General features: G+C 42.3%; 2 protein-coding genes across 7 annotated transcripts in view; one reads left to right on the top strand and one right to left on the bottom strand.

The window, feature by feature from the left end:
• RHBDF2 (rhomboid 5 homolog 2) overlaps window positions 1–9,781 on the top strand; it is a 43,414-nt gene extending 33,633 nt beyond the window's left edge. For all 6 annotated transcript variants that reach the window (XM_072111953.1, XM_072111955.1, XM_072111957.1 and 3 more), the window contains 8 exons: window positions 1,149–1,310; window positions 1,630–1,736; window positions 2,846–2,909; window positions 3,351–3,445; window positions 3,543–3,618; window positions 5,556–5,656; window positions 5,736–5,889; window positions 7,148–9,781. In XM_072111953.1, the coding sequence (XP_071968054.1) occupies window positions 1,149–1,310; window positions 1,630–1,736; window positions 2,846–2,909; window positions 3,351–3,445; window positions 3,543–3,618; window positions 5,556–5,656; window positions 5,736–5,889; window positions 7,148–7,567 (1,179 nt within the window). In that variant the 3' untranslated portion in view covers window positions 7,568–9,781. The remainder of the gene's footprint in view (window positions 1–1,148; window positions 1,311–1,629; window positions 1,737–2,845; window positions 2,910–3,350; window positions 3,446–3,542; window positions 3,619–5,555; window positions 5,657–5,735; window positions 5,890–7,147) is intronic.
• Window positions 9,782–13,400: 3,619 nt separating this feature from the next.
• AANAT (aralkylamine N-acetyltransferase) lies at window positions 13,401–20,332 on the bottom strand. The gene is made up of 4 exons (XM_072111959.1): window positions 20,180–20,332; window positions 15,944–16,130; window positions 15,044–15,198; window positions 13,401–13,984 (listed from the first exon to the last, which is right to left on the bottom strand). Exons 2-4 carry the CDS (start codon window positions 16,086–16,088, stop codon window positions 13,679–13,681), a joined length of 606 nt encoding a protein of 201 aa, XP_071968060.1. The 5' UTR covers window positions 16,089–16,130; window positions 20,180–20,332; the 3' UTR covers window positions 13,401–13,678.
• Window positions 20,333–20,905: the final 573 nt, after the last annotated feature.

The raw sequence follows: 20,905 nt of genomic DNA, 5'->3' as shown, positions 1-20,905 counted from the left end.
AGCTGCTGTCACTAATGAAACAAGGTATTTTATATTATTAGTACTACTGTTGTGAACAAGTGCATTTGGGCGTAGAGCACGTAGGTGAACACTACTGAGAATTTGGTAGGTATACATTGGGGCCCGTGCCCCGGATCTTTTGTGTAGCTAGCAACGCCCCTGATCTCCATACAAAAATATCAAGATCCTCACAGATTTCTCTCTGGTTAGTGGGGCAGTACTCTTCAGCCTAAGACCTAATCCACACAACACAAATTGCGGCTAGCTCACTGCCCCATAGCCTTCTTTTGGGCTCTCAGTGTGTGGTACGTGCACTGTGCCTCACTTCACTGTGAATGTGTCGACTGATCGCACTGCAGGTCCTGTTCCTGTCCCCATTGTGGTGCTGCCAGTCTCTTTAAATTGATATGGATCAATACGGTTGAGCAGTGACTACCCTTACCATGTCAGCCGGCCCACAAACAGCCCACGACCCTTTGTTTTCAGCCCGCTTGCACACGGTCCTGTGCATGATGCCTCACTTCTCCTGCACCCATTGTCTGCCAAGCAATAAACACTTTGTATTGTGTAGACATCACTTTGCCAAAAAATACCTAATGGAAGTCAAAGGAGTTTAATGGTGTGTTCACACGTTCAGTTTTTCAGATGCAGTTTTTAAAGCCAAAAGCGGGTGTGGATCATAATGGGCAGGGCTGGCGCCATCACTGGGCCTACTTGGGCAAGTGCCCGGGGCCCAGGGCTGCTTGGGGGCGGGGCCACATAAGGAATCCTTGGGGGAGAGGGACCTTTATTTAATGAATCCATAGGGGGTGAGGGGCGCTTATATAAAATATCCATGAGGGGGCTGTTTGGGATGATAAACTAGGGAATATTTTAGAACAGGAGACTCTTCGTTTCAGAATTATGAATGCTGGCACTTTAGTCCACTAAGGCTCTGCTGCAGCGGTCCTACTGAAACCTGGAGCCAACCCTGATAATTGGAGAGGCCATAATTGCCTCCTCTTTTTTCATTCCACTTCTGCTTTGGACATTGAAAACTGCATCTGAAAAACTGATCATGTGAACGCACCTTTAATGGTGACCTAAAGATAAAGGATTCAAATAAGGAGATGTGAACAGGGCCTTATACTTTTCTATCCTCATTTCAGATCTCACTTATCCACTTGGGAGCAAAGTTTTCCCCATGCATCAGGCGAGATGCCCAAATCGAGAGACTGATAAAACGAGAACATGACTTAGAACGTGAATCCGGCTGCTGCATTCAGAACGATAACTCTGGCTGCGTACAGACACAACGAAGAGACTGCTCGGTAAGAATACACCCTCATGTATCAGATGTACTGCACTTAATATTGTACCACTAGGTGGCGCTCATTCACCAGCACATGTTATTTCTTTATGTTCCTGGTCTATGACTTGTAGGGTGAAGTTTGTATCTTTTACACCAGATTTACACTTTCACCAAAGTTTTTTTTTTTTCTCAGTTAAATTTTTACTTACAGGTTTGTTAGATGAAATCGATTCAGTTGAAGGTTACTTAACCCCATTTCACAATGGTGTCAAAATATCTATTGTTTTATTTAAACCATTTTTACCACCTGTATGATTCATATTTGTACTTCTTTCTAGGAAACCTTGGCTTCTTTTATAAAGTGGCCAGAACATAAAGCTCCTTTGTTACATGGGACGTACGGTGATGCTAGGGTGTCAGGGGCGGTGTGTCACCAAGACCCCCGGTGAGTTATATTATGATAGGTGGGTGCCTATAATGTCCTTACTATGTGGAGACGTCTTCAGGATGATGGATACCCATGTTTATGTTCAATGAAAAAAATTTTGGTTACTGAATGGTTAAAATATGTGTTGACTTGTGGCTTGGTGCAGCGCCTCACCTCAGGGCCAGCTGCCACCCATCTCTGGCCTTGGATTACTAGGACTGAATTAGTAAAGCCGTCTGCTAGTTACAGGATGTATTGTCCTGAGGTAAGATCGGCTTCCTCGCCACGTGCCGTGTCCTGGCGCGCTGACATGCTGGCTTACTTACAGGAATAGGACTCGGGCCATAAGAGTTTGTGGCAGTGAGATGAGTGACAAAGTAGCATGATGTGTCCTGAATAGATCCCCTATTGTATTCATATATCATATTGTATTGATGAGCTTCCCTCATTTCTATTGTGTACAATATACAGAATAAAACATGTCTTAGACTTTATCTTATTGCACACATACTCTGCCACTCAATCAATTGCTGAGAACAAGATCCTCATTCTTGTGATCGGTGGAGGGTCCGACAGTCAGTCCTAAACAATCAGTTGATTATCCCTTATCCTGTGGATAAGGGATAAATTGAAAATATGGGAGAACCACTAAATTCACATGACCGTTGGGGGGCGTATATATGCCCGCCATATACCATATATACGTCCCCCATAGGCCGGCAATGGGCGCACGGAGTTGTACAGTACAGCACACGTGCGGCACCGTACCGTTCCATACCCAGGAAAAGATAGGACTTGTCCTATCTTTTTCCGTATTACGGCACCATGCAGCATGCATCTATACGGAGAGGGTGGGGGCGAGCAGGGCTCACCCCCTACTCTCCCCTGTGCCGACGTGTGCACGAATTCAGCCTTAAAGGGATTTTCCATCACTCTAGTCACCAGTGGAAAAGCTGTGTATGCTCCTTACAGTTCTACACATAATTTACATATTCTCAGTGCCACTGTGGCCAATTAACATTGTCTGTAATGTAACGTAATAGAGGTCTAATCTAACGTACTAATGGATCAATGAATCTAATGGATCAAATAAATTAGTTTCATTTTATTTCTCTTCTTCCCTCCAGGACATGTGAGGAACCTGCCTCACTTACACCCCATGTCTGGGCTGATGACATCACTAAGTGGCCAGTAAGTAATAACAATGATTTCGGCTAGCCATATTTACTATTTCTCACAACATCCTCCCCATATTTCACCTGAACCCGAGCATACATATCCCCCCTCCCCTCCCAGGAAATTTCAAAGGGGTTGTCCGGGATGTGAAAAAAATATGTCAATTTTTATCCAAAAACTGCTCCACATGTGACTGTGGCCAGTGCATGGAAATGGAAGTTGGGTCTATTCATTTCTTTACAGCTGAGGTGAAATACGACCACAAACCAGAGGTGGGGGGCACTGTTTTTTAAAATGTTTTTAAATCCTTGACAACCCCTTTAAGATTGGAGCATGTTGAAATCCAAAGTGCTTCCCCTAAGCATATGTCAATGGAAAGAACTTGGAGGTTGTCGATGAGGCCTAGTCTAAACAAGTTGACCGATTCATCTAATTTTTTTTGTCCCTTTTCTCTAGATTTGCACCTACCAACCCAAAAACAATCACACTGGACTTAAACACATGGACTGCGCAATCAAAGGAAGACCGTGTTGTATCGGTACCAAGGGAAGGTAAGAAGAAGGGGCTTATAATTTGGGTTACCACCACAGTGACCACTGTCCCTCTCAGGTTCTCATCTTACCATATTGTTATTTTCTTTTCCCTCAGCTGTGAAATTACAACAAGGGAATACTGTACGTTTATGCATGGCTACTTCCATGAAGAGGCCACACTTTGCTCGCAGGTAAGTTGCTGTTCGACGAAAGATATAAGAATATGGTGTCCATATCGCTAGACGTCAACATGGCCGCCAGTGATCGTTGACTCTTATTAGGGAGTTGCATTTTTTTTTTTTTTTGTTCTTTCCCAGATGCCTTGGGTGAGTGATAATGTGTACTTTTCAAGGGAATATATGAGCTATACTGATCATGCAAACCTGCCCTGAGCGAGCTGTGTAATGACAACTTTGGGGCACATTTACTTGGCCGCCTGCTGGAGTTCACAGAAAGTGCATTGTCCGACTATAAAATTGTCTGCGATTCGCTAAAATTGTGCGCCCGATATTCTGCATGTGCAGCCTCCCCGCTCAGATCCGATGGAGTTGACCATCATTTTTAGTGGTGCATCTTAAGTGCTTGGGCTTGGGACACAATTTGAAAGTTAAATCCCGTGCTCAGTACGAATCAGTCGGATGGTCCAACGGCATTCCCCAAATTTCATGTTGCATGGAAGCCAATGCAACTGCGCCACAAAAGGATTGCGTGCACAAAAATCCCAGCGCAGGCACTTGTTAAATACCTGTCCAAGCCGTGCAAACCACGAAAAAGGAGAAAAGTCCAACAAAAGTGAGCAGCGCGACCCTAAGTAAATGAGCCCCATTATGTGTGTGAAAATTGCATTGATATTCCAGGATTGGGGCTTCTCTGATGACCATCTCCTCAAACTGCTCTCTTAGCTTGTTACACTGAGATTCGACAAACCCTCCCTCAAAATAATTGTAGCAGCCTTCTAGCTGAATTCTACAACACCCAGAGAGAGAGAGTGTGCGTGTGTGTGTTAAAAGCACAGCAGTGTGAGAGATTTATTACAGTATTTTAACTTGCGGAAACTGCTAAGAAGATAAACTCCTGAGTTTTTAGATACATTGGAAACATTTAGCATGGTGAAACTAGATGACAAATCCCTTACAATTTATGCTTCCTCAATTTATTCTATAAATACGTATGTATAGATGATTCAGTACATTCGCACATCCATACAATTATGCAACTATGAAATATTACTACTGGAGTTTGAGATACAGACCCTGAGTGGTAGTGGGCACAGCAGTTATATCCTATCCTATATATCCACAGCATTATATCCTATACAGTGGTATTGGTAATCCATCAGACTAGTGGCAGGGCAGCAGAGCATTGGTAACATATGATATGTCCTGGGGTTTGCTTAGGAAAGTGGTAAATTATATGTGTGCAGGGTAATTGTGCTATGGAGAGAGGGGTATTGTAGGTTTCTTAGGCTGCTTTTACACATGTGGCTATATGCATTCCCATAGGCGACTATGGCGCCTGGCGGCGGTACAATGCACGCACATGTGTGTCTCCGTACCATACCATGCATGGGAAAAAGATAGATCATGCTCTAACTTTTCCTGTGTTTACAGCCGTCCGGGCACCGTTATCCATGGCCTCCTTCTGAAATCAACTTTTAAAATTATGCTAACAGAAGCTCCCGGAGGTGTTACCAGAGCCTCTCCATTCTGTAGCATCACATGTTGTTACACTGTGCAGGAACATATCTCCTGAGTGCTGTGGGAGTGTAGTAGCTTGTGAAGCTCCAACAAGGAGCGGCTCTGGTATTACACCCTCCTCCCCCTCCTTCTGGCACATTAACTTCTGCACAGTGTAAAAGCTGTAGCACAGGGGCCTCCGGTAACACCCCCCAAAGCCCTTTTGGCACATAATAATAATTTTAAAGGTTAATTTTAGTAGGAAGAAGATTATGGATAGCAAATATAAGAAGATTACCACAGTCCAAGTGCCTGGATCTATGAGTAATGTCCCTGGTTTATCATGATGGATTTTGAGAGTCGATTGAGTGTACTGAATGATAATACTTGAGTGAAAATTACAGCAGATTTTTTTTTGTAGTGTCTGATATTTAGTGGTCTATCTGCTTCAGGTTCACTGTCTGGATGAAGTGTGTGGCTTACTGCCATTCCTAAATCCCGATATCCCTGACCAGTTTTACAGACTGTGGCTATCACTTTTTCTTCATGCTGGGTAAGTATGTTTCAGTAGGTAGGTAGCAAGTTTTCACCAACGTATTTGGCCACTGACTTCATCTTTCGTGTTTCCTCAGGCTTATCCACTGTTTGGTGTCAGTGATTTTCCAGATGACGGTCTTACGTGATCTAGAGAAGCTGGCAGGCTGGCTTCGGATTTCCATCATCTACACATTGAGTGGGATTACGGGGAACCTAGCCAGTGCCTTATTCCTGCCCTACAGGGCTGAGGTGAGTCCTTACATTTTAGACCCAAGTTATCTACATAATAAATGGATTGTACAGGACTAAACAAAAAGCTCGGCCCTACTGAAGAATCAATTTATTTTTGTCCTTTTAAATGTGGACAATTGTGTAACTTGTAAAATTTTTAACGTTGGATGCCAGGGTCGTTCCGGTCAAGTAAGGTAGGTAAATGATATAGGTAGCAGTATTCAAACTTAGCCAGCCTCCATGGTCTGTCGGGCACGTGAATTCCCTTCTCATGTTCCTTACTTTCTAGCTTTCATATGATTATAGAGAGATTAGCCGTCTGGCCTCACGCCAGTCACTAATCCATGTGATCAGACAGTCAGGATTTGTCACCCGTTTCCTAATTGGATCTGTCTGTAACTCTCACTGGGTCAGGGCACTTTCACTAACCTCACGTTTTACATCTCGGTTTAGTCTGCATCAAACATGTTTGTTTGAATTTTTGGTGAAATGAAGAAAAAACTGAATTATGAAAATATTTCCCCCTTTCTATGATTTAGGCGTCCAGGAATCTGAGATTTGGTTGTTTTTGTCCTTTGATGATTTCTCTTCTAACAATGTGTGGCCTTACAAAGTGAATTGTGTCATTTTGACCAGAATTTTGTTAGAGAGGGGTGTAATAGAGTGGACATACATCCTCTGGAGCTGCTGTTGGGTAGATCGCTCTTTTGCCCAATCTCCTTTGCTTAAAGGGGTTTTCCAGAAGTTCTAGAATCCCCTGAGAGGCGGAGCCAAGGGTGGTAAAGAGAATGCATATAGCTATTCTGATCCGACCCTTGGGTTCCTGCATTTTCGGACAGACATAGGGCCAAAAACTGGAAGAACCAAAACAACGCAGAATAAAGGGACCTGTCTCTTGCCTTTATATTCCTGGTGGAATGCAGGACACTGCACGCCCAGCTCAGGACGGGTCAAATCCCGCTGTGTAAATGCATCTTTATAGGGTTACCACCTTGTCTCTTCCATGTCACAGACAAGCTTTCTGTGCCAACGTGGGAGATAACATGGAGCAATGAGATCTCATTGGGGGAAATGTGTCAGAACCCTGAAGTAACAGAGGATTCCCACCAGGAAATATTCCAGATGTAACATTGTCTCCTGATTGGAAATGGGATTAGTGGAAAACGTGACGTTGGCCAGGATTTGTATTTCTGTATTATTGTATGATTTCTCTGTAGACCTGAGTGGACCACATTCTTATACTTTTGCATACTCACCAGATTGTCTTCTCTTTCAGGTTGGTCCGGCAGGTTCTCAGTTCGGTCTTCTGGCATGTCTTTTCGTTGAACTTTTCCAGAGCTGGCAGATCTTGGCTAAGCCATGGAAGGCGCTCTTCAAGCTTTTTGGCATTGTCCTCTTTCTCTTCCTCTTTGGACTGCTTCCGTGGATTGACAACATAGCCCATATTTTTGGCTTCATAAGTGGTCTTCTGCTGTCCTTTGCCTTCCTCCCTTACATAACCTTTGGCAATGTCGACAAGTACCGTAAAAGGGCTATGATAATTGTCTCACTGATGGTCTTTGTAGGTATTTTTGCCTCCCTAGTGATCTGGCTCTATGTCTATCCCATCAACTGGGCATGGATGGAATATCTCACCTGTATACCCTTTACCAACAAGTTTTGTGAGAAATATGATATAGACCAGGTGCTCCACTAAGTTTTTGGCTTCTGAACCCTGGAAACTCTTTGAAGAAGAACTTGAAGGTCCTGAAGATTTCGGCAGACTGAGCTCAGATTAAAAGATGAGAGATTTTGAGAAGTGAATGACCGCTCTGGGCAATATGTACTTGCTATTTTTTAGTGCCAGTAGTGACGTTGACATATCTGAGTCAGTCCAAATCTTGGTGCCCGCCGTTGGATCCACTTATCTGACTGTGGAGGGTGCTTTGGAGGAACCAAAGGAGGGTGAATGAGCTTTGCAAAGACTTGGAGGATCATCAGCTCAGGAATCACTCCCTCCCCCTCTAACTTACTCTTTTATGTTGAGTGTAAACTCCCAACAATATGGTCAACCACAGCAGCTGAAAGTATGGGAACGTTTACAAAGGAACCCTCTAAGACTTGTGCAGAGGTGCTAATTTTTGGTACAAAACCCTGCCTTCGAGGGACAGAATCTCACTTAAGTTTACATACCAAACTCTGGGATAGAGAAAACACTAGGCCCTACTCTAGGAGGTTAGGGATGTTTGGTAAGGTAATCTGCTACTTTGCTAGGGCCAAAGTACGTTTACATTTCAACCTTTCATAGAGTTTAATAGAAGTTCATATATCTGGAGTATCCCTAGAAATAGTTTTTTTTATTTAGGCACCTTCTTAACATGTATAAAGTGAACCTGCCAAGTGATTTCTGCTGCCTTATATGAGAGCAGGAAGCTGAGCTCCAATTTATAGGTTCATATGATTTGGAGTGGGAATTTTGGGTGAAAATCAGAGAAACTCCTGACAGGACCCTTGGGAGAGACCATGGGAGTCCTGATTCCTCTACCCACACACAAAGATTGACTTCGAGAGTCCTGACTATCCACACCCATATTTAGTGCTTGGCTGTGAGAGTTCTGATTAACCAATACACACACAGTGATGAAAAGTGAAAGTTCTGATTAACATACCCATAGCTAGTGTTAAAGTCCTTATTACTCCACCCCCACAGATCATGATTGGCTGTGAGTCATGTATACCCTCTTCACTTGCAGTGATTAACGGTGAGAGTCTTGATTACCTTGCCCCACATACAGTGATTGGCTGTAAGAGTCCTGATAACCCCACCCACACTGTAATGATTGGCTGTGAGAGTCCTGATAACCCTGCCCACACACAGTGATTGGCTGTAAGAGGCATATTTTAGCATATCAGGACTCATACTGTCTTTTCTAGGAGTCCTGTCAGGATTCGCTATACTTTTTATTAAGAACTCCTGCTTCAAATCATATTGTCTTATGTATCGCATAGCTCAAATTTCCCTCCCTCTACCATATCCTGCTCTACACCCCTACACCTATGAAAAACAATAAGGTGCCCAGACTTAAATGGTCTGATGGATCTTCATTGCAGACTTTTAACTAGGACAGGGTCCATCACAAGCCCATACATTTTTGGTAGTCAACTTGTATAAAAGCTTCATATTTGTTGGTGATTGGATCATATCCCATCCTTACATCAAGGAATTATTAGTCTTCATTCCATAGGGATGAGTGTTATCCAACCCTATATATAGCCCCAAAATAAGTCCAGTCACATGTAAGCTCCTGTTGGCACCTTCCTCATCCACTTTCCAGATATCTGTCACTCCTTCCCACACACAGAGGGACACAGTGTCCACCACCTTTCCAGTCCTAGCAAGGACATCAGGGATCTCCGGTACCTCACATCCACCTGACTTGCACATAGATCAGGGACGCAGTGTTCTCTGTTTTTGCATAAAAGGACCAAATCCACAAGATAATCTATCTCACTGTGCACACGTCTACTGAAAAAAACGAGAAAGGGCTTTTAGTAGAATATTTTTTAACATAAGACATTTGCATGGGACGCTCGAATTTTTAAAAAATAACCCTTTGCTGCGCAATAGGGTCCGCTCCGCAAAGTGTCGCAACCCATTTTTTTGGAGTGAATGTTGATTTTTGTACAAGCCCTGTTGTCACGAGACATATGCAATCAAAGTACCGTAGTTTTTTTGGATGCAACTTTTTTGGGGGTGAAATGTTTATATTTAATTTATTTAAAGCGAGACTTGCACCACCCTGCTCTCTCCCCTTCCACCTGGGAGGATGGGGAGGTTTGTAATACGGCCGCTGTTACAGGAGCTTCGGGACTGGTGAAACCGCAGAGCACCGAACGGCCTTTGAAATAAAACACTCATATTATGTTTCCACTTCTTATGTCCTGAGCGTGAATTGGAAGGGGGAGAACATGAAGGATTTTCCAAGTATATATTTTCTGTCTTTACTCCAAAACACATAGAACATTATGATAATGAAGCCCTGCCCCTTCTATGGCTCCTTCAGCGCTTGGTTCAGCGCTTCTACTAGCCTGTGAGGTTTTCTCGGCAGGAGAGGATGATGCAATCACTGTTCTCCCTGCCAGACAGAGTAATCAATTGCTGCACTGTGTATAAGTGACCAACTCAGGTTGATTAGTCATGCTTCACTAACCTCCATTTGTAATTACAAGCTCTGTGTGTAATGTGTTTATGTCAGCCGCCTGACCCAGCTTTCCCAAGGTCCTGAATGTTATAACTGTTTTTTCAGCAAAACCACTCAGCTCAGGGATTAACCAAGATATGTTCCTGCATCAGTGTAGCTACAGCAGCTTCACAATGCATCAAATCAAATGGTAGGTTTCCTTTTAAGCTATGGTTTACTTTTGTGGCATAAATACGTGTCACTGTGGCACAGGAGTGATGCCATGCTATCCTCTATCATCAATACTCGGCATCACTGCCTTTACTATCATGGCAGCATCGACACTTCAAGCCCCCGCCTCTGATGTCTTCTGGGACTTGAAGTTAATAAATGATTGTTTAGATCAGATTTGTTGGCTTCCGACACCCAATAACTATAAAGACGTCTGTTGTAGCAGGGGTGCAATTTCTATCATAAAGATAGACGCTATCTTTTTCCCTACTAAATTTAACACCTCCCTCAGGTAGGGTATAAAATACCCTTTCTAGAATTTCCTCTTTATCTGAAATCTGACCTTAAGAAAAAAAATCCCCTGAAAAATAATAAGCAAATGATCTGAGAACAGTCATTTTTTGTGTCAGATGAGTCACTTTAAGATTCTACTACACACATATTTATCTCTCTGCTTCCCTGCACCTTCCTTTTGCACAGTGGTGAATGTCTCCAATGGGGGGTTATCATTCTGCAGGCTCTTTCCGACAATTTTGAAACTGTCTCTGGAGCTCTGACCCTCATCAGGTTTATCACAGTGGCTTAGGCTAGTTTCACACTGGCGTTGGTGCTGTGCTTCCTTTGCGCATGCGGTGTGCTATGTCTCTAATTTTCTTCTTTGTTGTCTTCGTGTCTGCAAAAAAGGCTGAAGGTTTAACGTTGCTTTGCAAACATCACACCTACGGTAATTCCTCAACCTCATCAGTAAAAAAACCCAGTTTCATCAGTTTTTTTTGCGGAGCCATAGACTTATATTGCCTTTTGTGATCCACATCCTTGAACAGAAATAGGACGTGTTTTATAATTGTTTCCACAGAGAACGGATCAGGGAAAAATAAGGCAATGGGGGATTTTTATCATAAGTCCCATGGCAACCAATCAGAGCTCAGCTTTCATTTTCCCACAGCTGTTTACAAAATTGAAGCTGAGCTCTGATTGGTTTCCATGGGCAAATAGACAAGTTTTACCTCAGAAACTTGATGATAAATCTCCCCCAATGAATTGTGAGGCATCTATGGAAATCACTGAACCACGAATATGAAAGAGCCCTTAGACTGCTTGATATATCTGGTCCATTAGGCTGGTGCCACACGTGCCGTTTTGTCTGCGTTTGCAAAAGCAGACAAAGCCGCATCCACCGGGGCAGGCCGCGGCCCGATCGCATAGGCGTTACTATAGTAACGCCTGCGATCGGGAACGAGCCGCCGGTGCTTTGCATTAAATTAACGCAAAACACCTCGGCAGTGATTTAGCAACTTTTAGGCACAGATCTTTGTACTGCCAATGTCTTTGAGTGTTGATGCGCATTTATTTGTGACTTTTTAGGCACAAACACCTACTATATATTGCACCAACATTTGGAAGCAGGCGAAATACAAAGACATGACAAGTACATGACAAGCCCTGCCTGAAAAAGTCACAAAAACATTGTGCAAAAGTCCCAATGCCCCTAAAAAAGTCGCAAAAATACAACCAAAAACATCCATCCAACTAAAATAAATCCCTCCCTTACAGATATTGGCGCTGTACATAATGCTGATTTTATCCACGCTGTGATCTCAGGTAGACCCATGTCTTGGTGCATGCACAGTACAGGCAGTCCCCTACTTAAGAACACTCGACTTACATACGACCCCTAGTTACAAACGGACCTCTGGATATTGGTAATTTATTGTACTATAGTCCTAGGCTACAATAAACAGCTATAACAGTTATCACAGGTGTCTGCAATGAAGCTTTAGTGTTAATATTGATTCTTATGACAACCCAATATTTTTAAACTCCAATTGTCACAAAGACCAAAAAAGTTCTGTCTGGGATTACAATGATAAAATATACAGTTCCGACTTACATACAAACTCAACTTAAGAACAAACCTACAGACCCTATCTTGTATGTAACCCGGGGACTGCCTGTATTGTAGTAGGAGGAGAGCTCTGCACATGCACAAGATTATGGACCCAAAGAGAACACCAGCAATTCACAGCTATGGCCATGGGGTACCAATAAGCTAATCTAAATGTTTTAAGGGAACCTGTCACCAGGTTTTACCTCACTGAACTACTTGCTCCTTCGGGTAAGATATGCATTTCCACTTTCATGTGAAATCTTTTCACACTTGCATTGCAGATCATACAATTTTGCCTGTGTTTTTTGTCAGTTTTTGATCTGATACGATAGCGTTCTGGATTTTTTCATGCAAGTTTTTTTTGCTTTTCAATGCGTTAAAATGAATAGACTGATGACTGTGGTCTATTTTTTTATGGCAATTAATCAGTTAAAACACATTGCACTTACCTATGTCTCAGTGTGCAAGGCGCTTCAGATGCATGCCCATTAACTTGTATTGGACTTTCTTCAAGTTTTTTTTTATTTTTTTTTAAATGCAAGTTTGACAAAACCCATTGAATACAATGGGACAGAGGGCAATGCAAGTTCAAAAATACACCTAGGACAGGCACGTAAAAAATGTTGTGTGAAAGCGGCCCAAGTCTCCCTGGTTTATTCATGCTTGATTTTGATGGTAGATTTGTAGCTCTACGGCACTGGTTCCTGCGATTAGGGCTACGGTGCGGAGACGATGCCGGTTTGGCTCTGCACCGGAGCCAAGCCGGCATCGGGGGTCTCGGGATGTCAGCGGTAATCTACCACTGACATCCCCGGGAAAAATGTCTGTCAGCATTCTGAATCATTTTGGTACTTTATAAAACTTTATTTCACATTACCATGTGATGAGTCCCAAGGGGAGCTGGAAGCGTGTATCTCCTCATGCATTCTTCCTCTCCTCTGTACCATGCCAGGGGAATACCAGGCACCAGGGAGCTGCACGAATGTGCAAGAAAGGGGACAGACACGGACACACAGTCTGCAGCCCCCCCTCCTCCCAGGACATGCTGCTGGCAGGGAGCCAGGTAATGTGAATTAATGTTTTCTAAAGTACTGAAATGACTCAAAATGCTAACAAAGGCATTTTTTAAATCAGCACAGCCTATTGGAACCTGTCACCAGCAAAAAATTACATTTCTTGTGACAGGTTCTCTTTAAGTTTAGTGGTAGCAATCTAAGGCATTAATGAATAATTCTCACACCAGGCAGACATAGAAAACCAGCAAAAAAAAACAGATTTATTATGACAGATCATATAGATTGGGAATTTGTACAATGAGAAGGGATTTGTGTGTGTGTGAGGGGTTTTATACAATGGGGCTTCTCTTCTGCAGTCAGGGACACAATTGTCATACACTTCATATTAACCACTTCATGTCTGTCAGTTCCTTTCACATTTAGGGTGAACCTTTCCACTCTGCAATTATTAGTAACCCTTGAGAAGCGAAAGGGGTTGAGGTTGTCAGATTGAAGGAGGAAGGTTGGGGGGGCTAGCAACCACTATTTCTGCGCATAAAGGCATGACCTTTAACAGGACACTGCATCTCAATAAAGGTCAGGTCTCCAACGGTGATGTCACAGGGGCCCACTGCCTTGAAGCCACACTTGGAGTAGAAAGGAACCAGAAAATCTTCACACATTAGCGCAGCCCGTCGTGCGAAAGGCAGACAGCGCAGGTACTGGAGGTAACGCCAGAGCAGGATGGATCCCTTGCCTTGCTGCCGGAACGTGCGGTGGACAGCCAGGACATGGATGTGGACAGTAGATCCATGGGGTTTGTGCAGGGTGAGGGCATCCTAGAAGAAGAAAAACCTACATTATATCAAGAAGTTAATTTACTAATTTTGCTTTATCTGTATAAAAACTAGAACAAAGAACAAACAATCTGTTAAGCTTCTCCTGCTCTGTAACATGCTACCTGTAGATAAGAAACTATGTACAGTCTGCTCAGCCTCCTGCTCTATAACATGCTGCCTGTAGATAAGAAACTATGTACAGTCTGCTCAGCCTCCTGCTCTATAACATGCTGCCTGTAGATAAGAAACTATGTACAGTCTGCTCAGCCTGCTGCTCTTCAACATGCTGCCTGCAGATAGGACACTATGTACAATCTGCTCAGCCTCCTGCTCTATAACATGCTGCCTGCAGACAGGACACTATGTACAATCTGCTCAGCTCCTCCTGCTCTATAACATGCTGCCTGCAGATAGGACACTATGTACAATCTGCTCAGCCTGCTGCTCTTCAACATGCTGCCTGCAGATAGGAAACTATGTACAATCTGCTCAGCCTCCTGCTCTATAACATGCTGCCTGCAGATAGGACACTATGTACAATCTGCTCAGCCTCCTGCTCTATAACATGCTGCCTGCAGATAGGACACTATGTACAATCTGCTCAGCCTCCTGCTCTATAACATGCTGCCTGCAGATAGGACACTATGTACAATCTGCTCAGCCTCCTGCTCTATAACATGCTGCCTGCAGACAGGACACTATGTACAATCTGCTCAGCTCCTTCTCTTGTATAACATGCTGACTGCAGATAGGACACAGTAAAATCTGATTAGTTCCTCCTGCTCTATATAATGCTGCCTGGTAATGGGACACTATGTACAATCTGTTTAGCTTCTCCTGATGTATAATATTCTATCACCACTTAGGACACTGTGTATAATCTGCTCAGCTCCTCCTGCTCTATAACATGCTGCCTGCAGAAATGACACAATTTACAATCTGCTCTGCTCCTCTTACTTTATAACATCCTTTTTTATTAATTGGCTTTTGATTCTGATGAAAATACTACTGATGTGTAGCAACAACCTAGACAACTTTCTGTGTACAGTTTGCTGTTACCTGATTGAGCTTATCCTGATCCCATAGCGACCCAATGATAAATGCCACAAGTCTCCCCTCTTCAAACCAGCCAAGCGACAGCTCCGGACAAAGGGTCAAGAAATGTCTAACCTCATCCAGATGGAGGGGACATTCCCCGGACACTGAAATGAAGGCTGTGCAAATACACAAAGACAGAAAGTAAAATTAACAAGTGTTTTAAATGTTCTTTCTAGATTTTCTGTGGAATAGAATCACATTTTGTTGCATCAGTTTTATCATCACCTTTCATCGCACTTCGTCTAACTCTTAAATCTAGCATTTGATGCTAGCTTTAAGAGTTAGACCAAGATCCAAGACCGTGACTGCGATAATCTTCTTATATTTGTTATCCATGGCCTCCTTTCTTCTAAAATCAACTTTTAAAATGATGCTTATGAGCCAAAATGGCTTTGGGGGGAGCGTTACCAGAGCCCCTCCATGCTGCAGCTTCACAAGCTGTTACACTGTGCAAAAGCATGTGTTCCCCTTCATTCTGCTCCCTCAGCACTCCCCCCCTCTGTCAGATGTAATCTCACTGCAGCTGTGAGTTTCAGCATACAGTGGGAGGGGAAAGTGATCCTGCACAGTGTAACCGCTTATAAAGCTACAGCCCACAGGGTCTCTGGTAACACTCCCCATAGCACGTCTGGCTCCTTAGCATCATTTTAGAAGGAAGGAGCCCATGGATAACAAATATATAAAATATATATAGAAAAAGCACTTCGCTTACTGACAGATCCCAGCAAAGTTCAATGCCTCCCAATAACTTTTTTGGTACTTTTTGTTCCCTTTACCGTTGCACCAGTGAGTAGGAAAGTCTTAAATTTTAGCTTTTCTGTTAGGAATGTCTAAAAACCCTTATAATACATAATTTCTTACCTTCTCTTTCAATCTCAAATACACTGACTGCATCTTCTGGAGAAAGACAGCGGAATTCACTGGCAGGAAGTGTATGGCGTCTCTGCTGGCGCGGTGATCGGATATGGACTGGCCTCATGAAAGGCAATGCATTCAGCACAGACATGGCAGGATCTGGCTCTCTATAGCTTGGTACCAATGGCAAATCCTGTTGGGAATAAGTAAGAACCTGTCAGCAAGGCTTATATATATACTGCATCTATGACTCAGCCAGCAAAGGGCACTAATAGTGTCAGAAGGGAGGATCGCCACATCCACTTAGGTGTCCATTGTCCCCATGAATATTCAAGTATAAGCCTACCCTATAATTGGGAGGGATAGATTGTCACGTTATAAACAAGGACGCATTATAGTGTTTTTCTGAATGAAAGATGAAAAACATGTCATAATTGCCCGTATTTGCATAGTCCCACCATTTTATGGATAGATGAAAGGGGCTGTGTTGCTGTTCTCTGCCCAGCAGTGACCACTGGTGCCGAAGTGCCGAAAAATTCTAAAGGAAATCGGATGGGTTAGGTTGCAAAATTCGGAATATCCCATTGACGTGTAGACATGTACTGACAGATCATGTTTGAGATTTATAGATTGATCAGCACTGGTTTAATTTACATCAAATGGTACCAGGATTGTGGGGGCTTTGTTTTTCCCACAATGTCTGGAGCCAAGCTAACCCATTACGTAAACATAGTGGTAGGGGTGGATTATGATGCCCATGGGCTGCATGAAAATTGTGGAGCATTTGTTTCCTTCATATGGTACTAGAATCAACCTATTTGGGAAAGGAGGGTGCCTCCTGTCCACTTGTAGTTCTACAGTTTGAGGACCTTTAAAGGTCCCTTATGTAAGTGTGTGTTGAGAGCATGAGGATTTCATGACTTCTCTTTATTATCTCTACTGGGCGATTGGTTCAGGTGGTCATGGGTAGTAGCCTTGGACCCGGGTGGCTGCCCAAAACACCAACATTATAATCCGCTACTGGATATGAATTAAGAGGACAGGTGATATATATAACATTGATGGGGGGATCCATCCATTAACTGCTCCGGTACCAGAATCAACACAGAGAATGGAGCTTGATGAACAGCTTCATTCTCTGTGTAGTGACCACTCACACTCAAGTCCAATACTTAGTACCCCCAATAATTTATGACTGATGACCAGGACCTGACGTTCAATTCCCTTCTTGCCTTTATTTTCCTATGTTTTCTATTGTATAGGTTGTATCACTATGCAGATCATGTCTTGAAGTGGATGAAAGCAAATGAATCTAATAGTATTTTTATGTGCCATACAATATAATTGAATATGATTATTTATTCCATTTATTTTTAATATATTTCTATGATTTTCTTGTATAAGGGTCGCGTGCTGCACTTTTGTCAGACTATGCCCCTTTTTGGGGCCTAAAACAGCTTGCATAGGTATTTAAGAAGTGGGTGTGCTTGAATTGTTTTGCACGTGACTCTTTTGTGGCGCAGCTGCGCTGGCTTCCATGTGACACAAATTAGGGGACGTGCTGTCAGACCATCCGACTGATTCGGACAGAGTGGCGTATTTAACTTTCAAATTGTGTTGCACGCCCTAAGTTTAAGATGCACCACAAAAAGATGGTGAACTCTGTCCGGGGAAGCGACGGATTCATGATTTATAGCCGCACACTGCTATATAGACAGACAAGCACTCCAGTGACCGGATAAGTAAAGGTGCCCCATTATATATATGATCCATACATTATATAGTTATAAGATATAACATATAATCCTGGATTATCTTTGTATTATTGGAAGGATCTGGCGGACACATTCGTTTCCTACCTGCAGATGACTTGCTGGGTGCTTGAAGGTACAATATTTTATATTTTGTTTCTATTAACAATCTGCACATTTTCTTTCTGATCTAGATCTGTACGTTCTTATTCCATCAGCTTTTCCTTTAAACTTTTAACATAATGCCATGTTATTTAAGTCAGGAAAAGTGATAGTAGCCTCTGTCTTCAGGGATTAGCCAATTAGCTTAATCACCTATACTTGTAAGATAACGTCTGTTCTTTTAAGCAGGACAGGAGTAAACAAGCGTCTTATTGGTATGATGCGGCCGAATATATTAGGCATGATATTCATTGGGGTTAATTAAGAAATTGTAAAAGCCTCATGATTAAGGGCACTTTCACATTGTTGTTTTTTTTTACGTCCATTCAGTTCAGTGATTTCCAAGGATGCCTCACAGATCTATTGATTTCTATTGGGTTTTCACATTGGCTTGTATTCTTACCGAACGGATGAAACAATTTTTTTTTTACTGAAAAATTGGTGTGATGTTTTCAAATAATGTTCATTTAAAAAAAAAAAAAATGTTTGCGGACAATGATACAAAACGGATGCAACTGAAGCTGAGCACCAACACCAATGTGAAAAAGCCCTCAAGGTGTAAAGACAAAATAGCGAGAAATCATCTTTCCAGAGAATTAATAACTTCATATCAATGTAGATATGACTACTGTTTCCCCTAATAGTTACTCTATTCATCTCTTTGGAACTGTTTCATTTAGATGGAGGGTCTTAGCAGCCTGCTCCTCCCCCCGACCCCCCCCCCCCCCAAACCAACACACACACACACTGTACAGCAAGTTATAACCTCTGCCAGGAGGAAAGTTCTACTTATTGTGGTCCTAAATGTGGTCCATTTTTTTAAATTTTTGACATTGAGCGACACCGCCTCAATATTTATTGATAGAAATCAGAATGTCAATTGTATCATATACATTCTTTCATCTATAACAAGATGTAGAAGGCCGGTATTAAAGGGTTCCAGGTCTATGATACTGATGACATATACATAGGAAAATTCATTGATCTGGTAGGGTCAAACCACTTATTGGTAAAGGTCCTAACTATTGGACCACCAACTAAGGATTGCTTGATTATCCCTAAGACGTATTAGACCGGGGGTGAAGACGGATCTGTAATCTGTGTTGTATGGTGTATTATGTACAATGGCATAAGCTAATACTGTACTGCTGTATATTGTAAATAGGAGATGTAGGACCTGGTCACAATGGGCTACCTTGTTCTCATATATTAGAGAGGCCATCTTAGAGCCCATAAATAGCTATCCAGAAGAACCCAGTATTTCCACAATCATTCCCATAAACATGGCTCTTACATCTTTCACCAGGACAGTGGAACATCGGGGTGCCCTCATTCATTTCAGATCCCTAACCGACCATCATATAAGCAGCAGACTATGATGTCACCCAAAACCAGATATTATTCAGTAGAATTCGTCACTATTCCAATAAATAAACCCAAACCTGACCAGCCTTCTAGAAAAATCCATAGCGCATATCATAAACCCTTTATCTCCATGGGTGGCCTGCTAAAAATGAATAAAACATCTGAATAAACAAACAAAAAAAAAAAAACGCTGAACATTGACACTCAAGGTGGAGTAATGCTCTAAACAACCCTACGCAACGCGAATTACGGTGCGGACCCTATGTGAGAAACAGACGTCAGAGATGGAGCCGTCCTATTAATATAATTGCTATGTGTTAATTGTGGGGGAGAGGACTGTAAATGAGCAGTTATGGTAAAAGGTAAAGGAAATGACTGTGATTTGGTGATCTGGTTGGTAAAAATAGAAATGATGTAGCAGAGCTGGGTTTGACAGAGTAGCAGGAGTACCATGTCGTTATATTTTTAATTTTGTATATTATATATACTGGTATATTAATAATTTTTTTTAAATATTTTTCATGTTATTATTTTTAACACACAGCTGCATTAGTAGATGTCCTAACAAACTCAGCTTTACTACAAATCAATACGCAGAAAAAAATTAATCTTAGCGAACAAGATACACATAAGCCTCCCCCCACCTTGTAAACATGATGGTCTGGATAGACCCAATTTCTAATGGACCATCAATATCTGGATTTGGATATTCTACAATAAACTTTGCAGATAGCAGGCAGGTTTGTTTTTTTTTGTATAACTCAAAACTTTTTAGAAAGCTCAAATGTATGCAGATTCCAGCACGATCACGGAGGACGCTTGTAGTAGTTCAACACTTTTATTTCATGCGTAAAAAGTCACAAAACATGCAGCATATGGACATAAAAATGACCTACGCGTTTCGTCTGGTTAAGACTTAATCATGGTCTACCCACTTTTTAGGGTTCTCCATCAGATCACTCACCTCTGTTCAGCACTGACTTGAGTGGACAGCTCCTAAGTTGGGTCAAGAAGAAGAAGATAGGGAAGACAGGGACCTGCCGCTCAGTAGGTGTCGCTGAGTCCACTGATCCCCTGAGCTGGCTGCTTATGATCACATCCTCTGAATTAAGATATTTATCAGTCACGTGACCGGTCTACAAAGGGTTTAAGATCTCACAGGTGACTAGCGGAGACAATGACAAATGTTCACTCCTATCTGCCAGGACTCGGCTTCCAGCTGTCAAATTTCGACTGTTTTTACAGATCCTTGTCCTATACATGTGTTCTTTTAAAGATTAGTTCTGACCACCACTACTTTAGAAGACCCCCTCCCTAAAAGACCAATTTTTTTTAAATGTCCAATTTTTTTCCCTATTATACTCTTGAGGCCGCCCTCCTATTGTCACACCTTAAAAGACATTTTTTTCTGTGCGAAATTGGGCAGTTTACTCACAGAGATTGCACTGCAGATGTTACCTTTTATTTTGTTGGACTGCTGCAAGCGAAACTAAATAGTTTTAGGCTAGATTTTACAGATTTATCACTAAATGTATCGCTGGGAAATCATTCCCACATTTTAGGAAGATTTTCTGTGATTTTCTTGCAAACCTTCGGTCCTCTCTATTGTACTTTCTACCATGATTTTCCTCCTATGGGCAGTGATATCAAGATTTTTTTAAGTAAAAGTAAATCCCCAATAAAAAGCGTC

The sequence above is a fragment of the Engystomops pustulosus genome, chromosome 6 (assembly GCF_040894005.1).
Source record: "Engystomops pustulosus chromosome 6, aEngPut4.maternal, whole genome shotgun sequence".
Classification (NCBI taxonomy): Eukaryota; Metazoa; Chordata; class Amphibia; order Anura; family Leptodactylidae; genus Engystomops; species Engystomops pustulosus.
This window is presented reverse-complemented; position numbering and strand designations above follow the sequence as displayed.

Excerpts from the sequence above, each read along its gene's own strand:
- AANAT (XM_072111959.1), bottom strand. The coding sequence starts at position 16,088 with ATGTCTGTGCTGAATGCATTGCCTTTCATGAGGCCAGTCCATATCCGA. Across the intron at positions 15,199-15,943 it reads ATTTGAGATTGAAAGAGAAG|CCTTCATTTCAGTGTCCGGG; the intron begins GTAAGAAATTAT and ends GTATTTGCACAG. Across the intron at positions 13,985-15,043 it reads ATCAGGATAAGCTCAATCAG|GATGCCCTCACCCTGCACAA; the intron begins GTAACAGCAAAC and ends TTCTTCTTCTAG.